General features: G+C 26.7%; 1 protein-coding gene and 1 long non-coding RNA gene across 3 annotated transcripts; both read right to left on the reverse strand.

Annotated features, from left to right (window-relative positions):
- Window positions 1-3,396: 3,396 nt before the first annotated feature.
- LOC149059500 (uncharacterized) lies at window positions 3,397-5,841 on the reverse strand. Of its 2 annotated transcripts, none has more exons than XM_089218198.1 (3): window positions 5,255-5,841; window positions 3,903-4,454; window positions 3,397-3,765 (listed from the first exon to the last, which is right to left on the reverse strand). In XM_089218198.1, exons 1-3 carry the CDS (start codon window positions 5,267-5,269, stop codon window positions 3,445-3,447), a joined length of 888 nt encoding a protein of 295 aa, XP_089074324.1. In that variant the 5' UTR covers window positions 5,270-5,841; the 3' UTR covers window positions 3,397-3,444. The 2 variants fall into 2 exon arrangements, with proteins under 2 accessions (XP_089074324.1, XP_089074323.1); XM_089218197.1 differs by having other exon boundaries at window positions 3,903-4,843.
- Window positions 5,842-11,045: 5,204 nt separating this feature from the next.
- On the reverse strand, window positions 11,046-15,080 carry LOC149059501 (uncharacterized). Its single transcript, XR_016189974.1, has 2 exons — window positions 14,970-15,080; window positions 11,046-11,402 (listed from the first exon to the last, which is right to left on the reverse strand). It is a non-coding gene; the product is annotated as an uncharacterized LOC149059501 (long non-coding RNA).

A 15,080-nucleotide genomic window follows, 5' to 3' on the forward strand; every position in this document is an offset into this window, starting at 1 on the left:
TACTTTATTAATATAGTCATGGCTTATCCATTTTTAATATATATATATGTACATGCAATTTTCAAAGGGATTGAAAGAATTAGGTCAGAAGTAAAAAATTCTTAATACTTTTCTAAATAATTGAGAAAAACAAACTAAAAATTAAGGGAAAAACGGGAAATTTTACGCACACTCATTTTTCGACTAAATCGATTTTGGTTTTTGATGTAACTTTAAAACAAATGACCATAGATACATGCAATTTTCACCTAATGTTTATAAAAGTATATTCTATCCACCATGCAATTTTCAAAAAATTTCGACTTAAGTTGAACTATTCATAGGCATTTCAAATTTTCGATCATTATTAGTTTTTTTTAAATTAATATCGATAAAAATTTATTTGTTAGGCAGAAAAGCTTGAAAATTTAATACAAGGCTCTTAACATATTGTTACAATAGCAGTTGAAAAATAAAATAAATTCATAGTCACAATTTTTTTTTATAAGCATTCAAAGTTTGAATTTTGACAAAATACGTAAAAATCACGAAAATTCACAAATTATTTTAAGCTAGAAATTCATAAAAAATTTTCTTTTCAAAACTAAGATTTAAAAATTTAATACGAGATTCCTTACAAGTTTTTCAATCTTTATCACAAATAAAAATTCCACCTGAAATTCAAATTAAATTTTTATGAGCATTTGAAATTTAAATTTTTACAACATTGGATTTTCACTTTTAGCGATTTCCTTATTTTGGTGTAACTCTAAAACAAATTACCACAGATACTTGACATTTCGACTGAATGTTTATATAGGCGTGTTATATATTTGATAAAATTTTCAAAATATTTAGATTTGTTTTGAGCTGTTTACTGACATTTTAATTTTTCAACTTTTTTGGTTTTTTTTTTCTATAAATATCGATAAAAATGTATTTGTTGGATATAAAAGCTTGAAAATTTAATACAAGGCGCCTTTCATATTCAGGGCCGGATTTAATGTTGTGGGGGCCCCAGGGCCCATACAAGATTGAAATATAAGATTTTTTAGTTGATCTACATGCTTTAAAACTTTAAAATTATATTACCGATGAGTTATTCTCTCATCATGCTATTAATTTCTTATCACGTCAATTTTGCTTATTGAACATAATTAATACAGATTTATATAATGTTAATACAATTAAAAAATAGTATATTGTTTTGCAAATTACTAGAAAAAAAAAAAAGGTAATCATTTTGTGGGGGCCTCTTATTAATAGAATCTTGTGGGGGCCCCGGGGCCTGGGCCCCGTGGGCCCCCCCTAAATCCGGCCCTGTTCATATTTTTACAATAGCAAGTGAAAAATAAAAGAAATATATATTGGCACCATTTTTTTTTTACAAGGATTCAAAGTTTGAATTTTGTCAGCATACGTAAAAATCACGAAAATTCGCAAATTATTTTAAGCTAGAAATTCATGAAAAATTTTCTTTTTAAATCTAAGATTTGAAAATTTTTAATAATCTATAATACATATATCCTAGACAGATAAACCGTCTTCGCTCAGAAACGTTTTTCGTATACAATGTTATAATATCATTAGATTCAAATTTAATTCCATTTATTACAGTAACCCACTCGGCACTCGTAACCTACTGTACAGCAGAGCGACATCCACGACTTACCAGCTTTTTTTATATTTAATTTAATTAATTTATATTATAATTTATTATAATATATTTGTACCTATTTCTATTTCCTATTGCAGTTAGTGAATAATATAATTAACATTTTATTCATTCAAATTTGTAGTAGAATACTATAATAGGAATGCTATTTTAATAAACTGTATTAAGGTACATACCTAATGTAATGTTTTATTTAATAAAAGAAATATATAGTCACAATTTTTTTTTATAAGCATTTAAAGTTCAAATTTTGACTAAATACGTAAAAATTACGGCAATGTTCAAATTATCTTAGATATAAATTCATAAAAGTTTTTCTTTTTAATTCTAAGATTTGAAAATCTAATACAAGGCTCCTAACATATTTTTACAATAGAAGTTTAAAAATAAAATAAATACATAGTCACAATTTTTTTTTTATAAGCATTCAAAGTTTGAATTTTTACAACATATTATGTAAAAATCACGAAAATTCGTAAATTATTTTATGCTAGAAATTCATAAAAAATTTTCCTTTTATATCTAAGATTTAAAAATTTAATACAAGGCTCATTATATATTTTTACAATAGCAATTGAAAAATAAAAGAAATATATAGTCACAATTTTTTTTATAAGCATTTAAAGTTCAAATTTTGACTAAATACGTAAAAATTACGGCAATATTCAAATTATTTTAGATAGAAATTCATAAAAGTTTTCCTTTTTAATTCTAAGATTTGAAAATTTAATACAAGGCTCCTAACATATTTTTACAATAGCAGTTGCAAAATAAAAGGCATACATAGTCACAATTTTTTTTTTAAGCATTCAAAGTATGAGTTTTGACAACATATTATGTAAAAATCACGAAAATACAGAAATTATTTCAAACTAGAAATTCATAAAAATTTTTCTTTTTAAAACTAAGATTTGAAAATTTTTAATAATCTATAATATATCCTAGACAGATAAACCATCTTCGCTCAGAATCGTTTTTCGTATACCATGATATAATATCATTGGATTCAAATTTAATTATCCATTATAGTAACCCACTTGTAGGTTAGGTTACTGTACAGCAGAGCGACATACACGACTTACCCGCTTTTTTTTTTAAAATTATTAAACACCATTCAATAAATAATGTATAATATGTCGAGAAACAATAATTATTTATTAGAGTTAAATTACCGTTCATATATAATAATCAAAAAGCATATGTAAATCAACATTATGTGTTTCTGCGTAACGTTTTAGTTTGTTAAATCCTTCTTCGATTCGTCGAGCTGGTAGTAAGGGAATCACCATTAACATTCGGAGTATTTTAACTGCCCATGAATTGTTTTTCATCAATTGTAAGTACCCTAACTTTTTCATCTTACACCACACAGCCTTAAAGAAAATATATAAATAATTTATAATAAACAGTATAATGACAAATTATTACATTAAAACAATTTTTAATATAGTATAATAAAATGTTAAACGACAATACATATAATATTAAATATAAGATGCTATAAAATTATCATAGTATAATATATAATAGATTAACTCAGGGCCTAAAATACATCTAATTTCAGGGGACACACTTATTAATTTAACTGTTGACTTTGAACTTTGACACATTTTTATAGCAAAAAAAAACCTGTGTAAGTTGTAACTTCCAAAACCCCCCTTCTTTTATGTACCACTTATTACCTTACACATTAATAATATTTATATGATATTGTTACTAAAAATACAGAAAATAAATACAAGTATAATTTAAAAATATTTTATTATAGTAATATACTAATATGTAACAACTTAAAATGAATAACACTTATTATAATCATCAGTTGGTTGCTTTAGTCGATCAGCTTTAGCTTCAGGAAAAACACCTTGATACCACTCTTGGTTGGTCGCTTTTTCATGCACCTTACTATGCCGTTGTTTTTCGTTCAACCATAACAATACAGCTTCCTTTGGATTGTATTCTGATACGGATGGCATATTTAATTTGACGTACAAACAATCCTTAATAGTATTCGGTGACAAGGAAGATCGACCTGACGTTTTTAAAACATTATAATAAGAAATTAACCTTTCCACATCGGCTGAGTGGGGTTTAGCAGCCAACAGTCTTCCCTGCAAAAAATACTTTAACTTAGAATAGTTGTTTTGTATTTTATAGTTTAAATGTATAAATGTGATTAAAAAAATAATAAATAACAATAAAAAATATATTTAATATTAGGTAAATCAATATACCACTTGATACATACCACTGATATACTTAATGGTTTCCAAGCTTCATTTAACAAAAATAACTTTAACAATTGTATAGACATTTTCTTTTCTGCAACTTCTGATGTGTAAGACGCTTCTCTGTAGCTAGTAACAAAGTCAACTAAATTAATATCTGGACAAATCATTTTATGGCATTCATTAAGTTCCGAATCTGTCACTGTATTGCTTAAGCGTTCCGACGGTTTAAATGCCTTCCATTCTTCAGCATCTAGTCGATCAGCTAAAAATGTTTTAATATGTTCCAATGTATCATTTCGTACAGCAGAAAATGAACGGGTATCAGAGACGAATAAATGATGGGACTTTCTTCGGGAATTTTTTTTTTTTTCATATAACTGTATGTCTTTTAACATAATATTTGAGTGATTATTTTCTGGTTCAACATCAATTGTTTTAATTTCATTTTCTAATATACTTTCCCATCCACCGAGTAAATGATGTTCTCTTAGATTTTCAATAGAATGTATTAATATATTTCTTTTCTCAGCTATATCATATATAAGAACATCATCTGATTGGATTTGTTTCTGAAAACGTGAATACAAATAACCCAAGTCGACAAAAAAACACAACAGTTTTAATTTGTTAACATCAGTTAAATTTTTTAAAAAGCCTTCAGCCTTTGTTTTATTATCTTTATCATGTTTTTTTAAAATAAAGTATTTAACAAGGATTCTCCAATTCCTTAATATGTTCAGTAATAAATTATAAGTAAACTCTGTCCACCTGACATCAAAATACTTAGGAAGTGTGTACATAGTTTTTTGTTCATCTAGAGCAACTTGTTTCAATTCATTAGTTCTTAGTCCCGATTGGTGAAAGTAGGATGAAATCGAAGATGAACTTGATACTTCACTAACAACTCTATTTGGTAAACTTTGGTGAAAAACAGTGGGTTCATTAGCACACAATCCAACTACAAAATACAATGAAAACTCAAATCAGGACTTAAATAAATTAGTCATTATTATGTGTGTAGATCCTTTAGCCAGTTATATATTTTATTAAACAAGACAAAATAACTAGTCAATTCTTTAAAATCCAATTTGTAATAAATAATAAATTATAATACCTAACTTTAATTTTTTTAAATATTTCAACATATTTTAGGCTTCAAATAAATACATATTACATATTAAAATACATTTAGGTATATAATATGCTGTAGAGTTATACCTAATATACTAAATTATATATCACTATAGGCATAATAGAATATTATAACTTAATGTGCTATAAAATAGAAATTACAATGCTCTTACTAGTTATTTTTTTAGTAGGTTACAGTACACACTACCTACACAATATTGAATTAATATGAACTTACTTTGTATTGAAACATTATCAGTTTTTCTTTTTTTTATAACATATTTGTCCATAATAATATAGTATAGAAATAAAATAGGTAATTAGGTTCAAAATGCTAAATAGGCTAGAGTAGTTCAGTAAATAAAAATATTAAATTATTAACAATACTAGTTGATACTAACTATCGTCTATTATAATAATGAATAATGATTAATATTATTACTATCAGAATTCAGAATCACTAATACCATAATAATATTATGTTGTTCAACAATTTTAAAATACCCACATAGTATATTTATAGACAAAATCCCACGTTTGAAACAAGAATTTTGTGGAACAAAAGTCCATTGGAACTAGGCACATGTGTTTTGTGGAACAATGTGTAATGACCAGCCAAAGTGTATGATATCAGATATAAATGCTTATCACTCGATATTTGTATAAAATTGATAATAATTATTCTCAATTTATTTTGAAATGAAGTTATAACAAAATTGTGTTGAAATTATTCCTAAATTGTTATTATTACGTCTTAATTCCGCAATCAAAACTAAAAACGTGTTATAAAACTTGGGACACACATTTGTCATTCAGGGGACACACTTTGATTTTCAGGGGACACAATGTGTGTCAGGGGACACAGTATTTTAGGCCCTGGATTAACTAACTTGCAGGTTGACGTGGAACCAACAACCATGAATAGTGGCTGAAAGAAAGTTTTTTATAATTTTAACTTTTATTAAATTTAAATCAGTAAATTATATTTTTATTGCGAAAAAAAATATAATTAAAATCATTTATTCGTTTATTGCTCACCACAGCAGTTGCCGCCCACTGCTAAAATATGTCCGGTGTATGTACAGAATGTAATGGTAAACGGACAATTCTTCCCGATACATTTTTTTGTGAGGGCACATTTCCCCATATGATATATTTTCATGATTTATACGTTATATTTTTAATTAAATTGTATGTAAAAAAAAAGGTAAATTATTAGTTTACCTAGTATTGCTATACAGTAATCATACACCAAATAAAATCAGTAAATAACATGTTGATTGTTTAAACTTATGTATTTATTCGTAATTACGTTGAAAAATAATAACATGAATACTTAATGTATTGATGACTTATCAGTACAATAAAAACAAATTTAATTAAATATTTGCTTAAGATTAATAGTCTTGGATAATATGAACGATCGCGAAGTTTTAAAATATGAAGTATAATAAATCATTATTGTCACGATTCTACAGTTTTTCAAGATGTTATCAAATATATATAAATTATAAAATAAACGAATTTGTTTTGGTAATAAATGTTATTATAAAAAAAAAATGTGTAAAAAATATCAAAAGAAAAAAGAATATGCGTTAAAAACTCAATAACACAAAAACACGCAAATATATGTAATATCAAATTTCCTAATTGTATTTGCATTACATGAAACAAATTTGTATCTTATTAGCCTTTTTGTATGATTGTGCTAAACAATTTAATAATAATTTAATATTATATATTATATATATTTTATTGACAAATTCGAATTTATAAAAATCAAGTTTATACCAAACAAGTTTTTACCAGTGCTATAATTATATAGCACATTATATTATATTTAAAATGGCATTAACTAAAATAAAAATCAATAAAAACTGCTAAACGAAATTTTTTTGAAGTGTCGATAAAAACTTTTTGGCCCTATCAAAATACTTGAAAATTTAATACAAAGTTCCTCGTAGGTTATTCTTATAGTGATTAAAAAATTATAAGAATACATAGGCACAATTTTTTTTTATAAGCGTTTATAGTTCAAATTTTTACGAAATCTGTCGAAAATGTGAAAATTTTTGGCCCTATCAAAATACTTGAAAATTTAATACAAAGTTCCTCGTAGGTTATTCTTATAGTGATTAAAAAATTATAAGAATACATAGGCACAATTTATTTTTATAAGCGTTTATAGTTCAAATTTTTACGAAATCTGTCGAAAATGTGAAAATTTGCAAGTAATTTTGAAGCTGAAAAATCATAAAATTTTTTGTGTTTATAACTAAAGATTAAGAATACATCACTAAGTTTTCCATAAGTTTTACTTCAAGTAGCTATAGAGAAAACTCGAAGCGTCATTATAGGAAAAATTTTAATTGCGTTTGAATTTTAAATTTTTACGAAATCAGGTGGGTATATGTATATCTATGATAATATAAGGTATTATGAATTATGATAACTACATGCAATGTTTTTGGAAAAATTGATTAACCATGCCTTATTCAAAATGTGTCTTAATTGAAAAATAATATATTTGTTTCAAAATAGAATATATGACAATATTTAAATATAATTTATTCTAGACTGACAAATCATCTCCGTTCAGAATCGTTTTTCGTATACAATGATACCTATCATTGCATTCAAATCTAACCTACCTTAATCAGAGGTCCACCCCACCACCTAATGTACAGCAGAGCGACATCCACTTACCCGCTTTTTTAAATTTAAATTTAAAAAAAGAATGTTACAAACCTAAATTAGCAAAAGTGTTATAGTAGTATTTAATTTATAAAACTATTTGATTATCAAAATTCTTATCAAATCATTCACAAATTAATAACTCAAAGTTAAAAACTCAATAACACAAAAACACGCAAATATAGGTAATATCAAATTTCCTAATTGTACCTATTTGCCATAACATGAAACAAATTTGTATCTTATTAGCCTTTTTGTATGATTGTGCTAAACAATTTAATAATAATTTAATATTATATATTATATATATTTTATTGACAAATTCGAATTTATAAAAATCAAGTTTATACCAAACAAGTTTTTACCAGTGCTATAATTATATAGCACATTATATTATATTTAAAATGGCATTAACTAAAATAAAAATCAATAAAAACTGCTAAACGAAATTTTTTAGCTATTGAGGTAATAATGTTATAGACAGTTTGTGTTAAAATGGGAAAAGAGGCCTAGGCCACAATTCAGAAGAAATTTTTAGCGTGGAACACATCAAGTAGCCACACAACATTGTGAGAATCTCCAGTTTTGTACAAACAATATAAAAGACTTGTCTTGGGGCATTAATATTTGATAAATTATTATAAGTGGGTTAATCGAGGTATTGTGACAACTGCACTTTTATAAGGCTGTATTTGTTATACTCAATTTAAATTCTAAAGTAAAGTATGTGTTTTGTCTATGTTTAAACATTTTTATAATTTTTGATAAGTATAATTACCTATTGTTTATAATTCATTTAGGAGTGTCGTAAGGCAGTTTAAGAAGCATTTAAGGGGGGAGGTCGCGGAAATATAATATAGAATAAATAAATAAATATATAGAAATAGCATTATAATAATATTTATGGCCTACTCCTACCCCTTAAAATAACGAATAAACGCGCGTCCAGATTTGTACTGTAGTCCATCAGTATTGTACTGTCCAGGATTTAACGGTCTGGTTTTGTACCGTCCAGATTTTTACGGATTTAAAAATTTTTTATTCCAGATTTGAACCGTCCATATTTTTACGGTCCAGTTTTGTACCATCCAGATTTTTACGGATTTAAAAATTTTTTATTCCAGATTTATACAGTCCGGATTTGTACCGTCCGGATTTGTACCGTCCTGAATAATTGTACTGTCCAGATTTTTACATTCCAGGTTTTTACAGGTACCCGAGCGAGGAATGTATTGATTTTACCATGATGTGTGTTTTTAATTTTTTAATTTTTTTTATGTCTGTCATCACGTTTTCGGGCAGTAAGAGTGCTTTGATTTTGACTTCAGTACTTTGATCGATCAGAAAGTGAATCTAGTTGGTACTTTGGGGGATCAAAAGTAAAAAATTCTCAATATTTTTCTAAATAATCAGGATAAACAAACTAAAAATTAAGGGGGAAATGGGAAATTTTACGCACAATTAGTTTTCGACAAAATCAATTTTGGTTTTTGATGTAACTTTAAAACAAACGACAGCAGATACTTGAAATTTTCACTGAATGTTTATATAAGTATATTCTACCCACCATGCGATTTTCAAAAATTTTCGACTTAAGTTGAACTATTCATAGGCATTTGAAATTTTCGATCATTATTAGTTTTTTAAAAATTAATATCGATAAAAATTTATTTGTTAGGCAGAAAAGCTTGAAAACTTAATACAAGGCTTTTAACATATTGTTACATATGTTACAAAAATCGAATTTGGGGCTTGTTGTTTATGAGTTATAAGTATTTAAAGTTTTGATTGACAGAGTGGAGTGGTACGGGGTTACCCCACAAAATGTTTGTCCACTACTCTGCTTGTCTAAACTTTAAATACTTATAACTCATAAACTACGAGCCCCAAATTCGATTTCTATGTATCAAAATATTTAGAAAAATATTCTGCTTTGGAATATGAAATTAATACTCTATGTTGTCATTCAAAAAAGTAAAAAACTTAAAAAATTATAAGGATAAAAATATATTTTTTTTAATAAAAACGTTGGTTTTTTAACAACTTGAAACCATGTAAAAAAATATTTTGAAAAGTCAATACTTTTTGAAATAATGAGTGTTTTATAATAAATCAATCACCCTGTATATTATAGTGTATAATGTATTGCTTTTCTAAAATTAATGTAAATTTTCGTGATACTAGGAATTACCATGTTTACCTAGTAATTCATCAAACTGAGACGTGCCATCCTAAACAAGTTTATGAAACTTGCATTGCATCTATATTCTAGATTTAATATATCAGATATTAAATCGGATAAAGGATGACTAGTGGTGTAGATTTCACGACTTTGAAGACTTGGCCGTACCTAAAATCTCCGTGGTTTTGCTTTTTTTTAAATTTTTTTATTCACAATGACTACGAACGCCTCGCCAGCCAATAATACGTCCTGGTCTAACGTCTCAAACAAATCATTCTAGTTGAAAAAGCTTATGTCTATGATACACAGTTTCAAAAATATTCTTTTATTTTACTGTTATAATTAGTAAACAAATGGATAGGTATTATTTAGTGTTTAATTTATTTGTTAGAGTTGAGTTAAATCTATTATTCTAATCCTATACCTAATTATTTGTGTTTCAAATTGCTGCATTTTATTCAAGAAATAAATCTTTGTTTCCTACAGGTTGTGTAATGAATTGATTCGATTCAGTAATAATATTCATTGTATCTTTTGCGAAAGTTAAATTATGAAATTAGTTGTTAACTAAATAATATTTAATCATAAATATAATAAAAAACTAATTTGCCTGTACCTTAATTTTAAATAAACAAATGAATGTATATGTAACATGTCAATTATATGAGGAAAATATAATATAACTGCAATTTAAAATTAATTTAATCTCAACAGTTGGACGCAATTTGAGTTTCAAAATTGGGAGATTGTAATTTTTAACCTACGAATACTATCTACCTACTGTTTTAACATTTTAGCATAAATACATTTTATAATTTTTTAATTAGCTATACTATAAAACGAGTTATAGTTATTATTATTTACAATCATTTTTAAAATTGTAAATTGTTTGTATATTATCTTAAAATGATCAAAATGAAATATGATTAAAAATTATATATTCACTTATATGATTACGTTTTCAAATATGCTACCTACATACAATATTATGTAATATGACTTACAATATTTAGTTTTTAACATATTTTTATGAACAATAATGGGAAATTAATTATTTGAGTACACGTAGTTATTAATATAATTTTTCAATGTACCTAGTATTAATTATTGATTAATTGATGCTGAAATGAAATTGTTACATTAGGACATAATAATGTAATATAAAAAAATTATTAAAAATGTTGATATATAATTCGTCTCAATAATCTACGAACAATTATTATTAAAAAACAAATTTGATAATATAATAATATAGTATTAGAATGTAATACAATTTAGATCCTAGTTTTGACGACCAGACGGTTTTGGAAACATTGGCTTGACATCAAATCGCTGTGAAGGTATGACAATTGCAGTCTGCTTAGTTTTGTCAATGCTCTTATTGATCTTGTTGATCTGATAGTTCTTATCCCAATCCGACGGACATTTGTCCATCGCCATTTGAAGTCCATGTAATGACGGTTTACGATTTTTCGATGATGACTGAGAAGAAGACATGACGTTTCTAGTCCTATAAAAAGCATAATGTCGTAACAATTATATTTAGGTATTTATTTTAATTTTCAAATTCTTTTGTTTTTGGTCAAATATTGATTAGTGATGAATAGGGCTCGGATTTTGTAGCAAATGCTTCTTTTGAGGGGAGTGTGATTTGATTCGTTCTGATATTAATGGATTAAATTTTTATTTGCTTACCTAACCTAACCTAACCCTGATTTTAGATTCTGAACGAAGTGATGAATGTATTGATTTTACAATGATGTGTGTTTTTTTTTGTTTTTGTGTCTGTGTACAGCATAACTAGTCGAAATAATGCTTCGATTTCAAACTTTGGGTGTGGTTTCCGATGTAAAAGTGAATATCCTTGGTGCATTATAGGGATTAAAAGTAAACATTTTCCAACAGTTTTCAAAAAAATCGAGAAAAACAATAAAAAAATGACAGAAAAACGGGAATTTTTACGCAAAACCAGTTTTCGACCAAATCGATTTTTTTATATGGTTGTAATTCAAAAACTAATAACTGTAAATACTTGAAATTCATGGTAGTGATATATATATACAGTATAATTTTCAAAATGTTTGACTTTTTTTGAGTTATTTATAGACCACACAATTTTTTTTTATTAGCATTTGAAGTTCAAATATTGACAAAAATTCGTCAAAACCATGAATATTTTTTTTTGTGTTTGTCATTGTGAAAATGTACTTATGACTGACGAAAATATTATATTAAGAGCTTATCAGGGGCGGACGCAGGAAAAAATTTGGGGGGGGGGAGTTTGAAAAAATAAGAATAATTACCATTATTTTGAAATAATTATTTATTGTATTTTATTAACTATTACGTTTTAAATTAATCATCCATTCATTACAACAAATTTTGGATTTATACCACATGCAATTACACAAGTAGAAAAAAGAGGTATTTTTTATTTTTGTTTCAAGTATTTGTTGTATTTACCTATATATAAATTTTTTTTTAGGTGAAACCTTGGAAAAATGTATAAATATTGTGTTAGAAGCAAAACAAAAGTTAGAGGAAGCTAATGGTGAAGTAGCAAAACTGATTTTAGAAAAATGCAATCGTGTTCTTTCAAATAATAATAATGGATGGGCAGAACTTCAATAAGTTAATTTGATTCATAATGATACTGCATTAAACGTAAATGTGGAACAGTATGATTCAAATTATTTAGTAGGTATATATTGTGAAATATGTACCAATTACATCGGTTGACGTGAAAAGGTCTTTTTCTATGTACAAAAATATATTATTAGCACCCAAAGAATGAGTTTTAATGATAGTAACTTGACTAAACCATATGTTTATATTGTCGTATAAATTAATATCAAATTATATTTTAGTAAAAAAGATAATCACAGTAAACGGGTGGTTACAATGTTAGATCATTATTATTGTTTTATATACTTAGATGAAAAAAATTATGGAAAGCTAAATATCTAAAGATACTATCGTAGTTCCGGGAACACGTAAAATCTGATTAATATGCGAGTTGATGTTACATCGGTACCGGCGGTACAGCGTACAATAACTCAATAATGATTGAACGGACGTTGTGAGAAACGTGTCAAGTCAAAAATGCTGATTGTTCAGGAGAAAAATTAAACGTTTCTATTCTTTAATTTGTTAGAATAGTTATTTCTGTCTCATAAACGTATTTATTTTCAGATTTTCATTCAACTTTAAATCTTAAATAATTTTAAGACTTTTGAAAGTGATTTATTGACATTATTGACACAAACAATATATGCCTTGACATTAATAACACCACTGATTTGGTTTTATGGAATTCAGTGGTATCATACTATGTAAAATTTTAAGTTGTTATAGGAATAACCTTTTACAGAAAAGTTTTTTTTTTATTATTCTCAATTTGGTGTAAAAGTTCTATAAAATGTATGATAGAATAATGAACACATACTTTTTTTTTAAACTAGGTACCTGTTCGCGCCGGTGGTAGCGTCATAATAGTCCGCACCGACCGTCGCACATACACACACACGCATACGGTTGTTACAGTTATTATTTATTTTTATGATTGTTATATAATAGCCAATAGGTAGATAAGGCCGCGTCCAGGCATCGACCGGCAAAAGTCACCGCGGTGCAGTAATTAGTTCGTTCGTTCGTCGCACACAGTCGACACGTACCTATATATATTATATCCGCAGGCGCGAATCGTCATTAAATAATGTTATATCGTTCGTTCTCAAGTAATCGTGATTCGTAACAAAATCATTTATTTATTCGCTCTAATTCTAATATTTAGTGTCATTGTTTTTGTATATTATGTTTCGGCTCAAATAGCCGGATATCATCTTTGTTTTTTATAATATTATTATATATAATATAGGCACAATATATTGTTAGCGCCGGCTCGAATAGCCGCTTGCACATTTTTATTATTTTGTTAACTTGTATTATAGTTGTGAGTCAATTATAAAGTTATTATACAGGCACAGGTTGTCCAGCTGGCCAGCGGTTCACCGACAAATTGTGAGTTGTTAATACAATTATTTTTATTATTAGCCATTATTATTTTGTAAGCCCGGAAGGGTCATTTATTATTATATTTTATACAATTATTGTATTATTGTGTATTATCTAAACAATTATTAAACCAGCAACTTAGTACCTATACCTCCTGTTATTGAATACTTAAGGTTACTCAGTTGTTCATTAGGTTTAAAAACACACACACACCACAAACATACACACATTTACACACCCACCCACGCTCTAGCACTCACAGGATTTGCTCGGCGAACCTGTCCACTTCCTGTTGAGTGCTATACATAAACACACACATACAACACAGGTCGGTTGGTGTGTAGGTACAGAGCGCTTCACGAAGAATTCTGGTGACCGGGCGCACGGACTATTTCTGTTTCGTACCCGGCCCGTACAGTACCTACTTAGTTTATTTGGTAACAACTTTGAAAAGAATGGTTTTACAGAATATTACCTATGTAAGAAAACCAATGAAAAAATCTATAAGTATAAGTACTCAGTATATTAATATACGTCAGTAGGTAGAAGGTATATGGTATATTATAAATATAATATAGGTACTTACAGAAAAAATAAAACTTAATATCTTAATACACCACATAGATTTTACAATGCAATATCTATTCATGTCTTTATATCACGATAAAATATTAAAAATCTTATTAGGTACTTGAAATAGCACGAGGAAATGGGAAATTCTAATATTGAAAAAGTTTATGGCTAAATAAAGTGAAATAATAATCATCAAAATAAAAATTCACTTTTAGTTTAAATAATTGTGTAAAAACAAATAATAGTTAATAGGAACTTAATATTTTACTTAATATAAATGTTTCATAACTTGAATATAGTTTAAAAAAAAAAAAACAACATAAAAAATATAACTTTTTAGTAGGTATAAACCTAACATTGTATAAAATAATGGATACTCGACAAATATTAAAATTAAATAAAAAAATTAAATGTATTTTAACAATGGGTTCTTAAAAAAAAAAAACTAATTAGAATTTCACCTTCCGAGAATAAAATCAATATTTCTTACCGTTAAAAATGTTGTTAACTTAAATTGTTGTCTTGATGTTGATGCAGAAGAGAGCAGAAATAAAAATCTATATTATAATTTAATGTCGAACACTAAATGAACTGGGTTTTG

Source organism: Diuraphis noxia, unplaced genomic scaffold, assembly GCF_037042655.1.
Source record: "Diuraphis noxia isolate RWA-SAM2 unplaced genomic scaffold, SU_Dnox_SAM2 contig0001, whole genome shotgun sequence".
NCBI lineage: Eukaryota > Metazoa > Arthropoda > Insecta > Hemiptera > Aphididae > Diuraphis > Diuraphis noxia.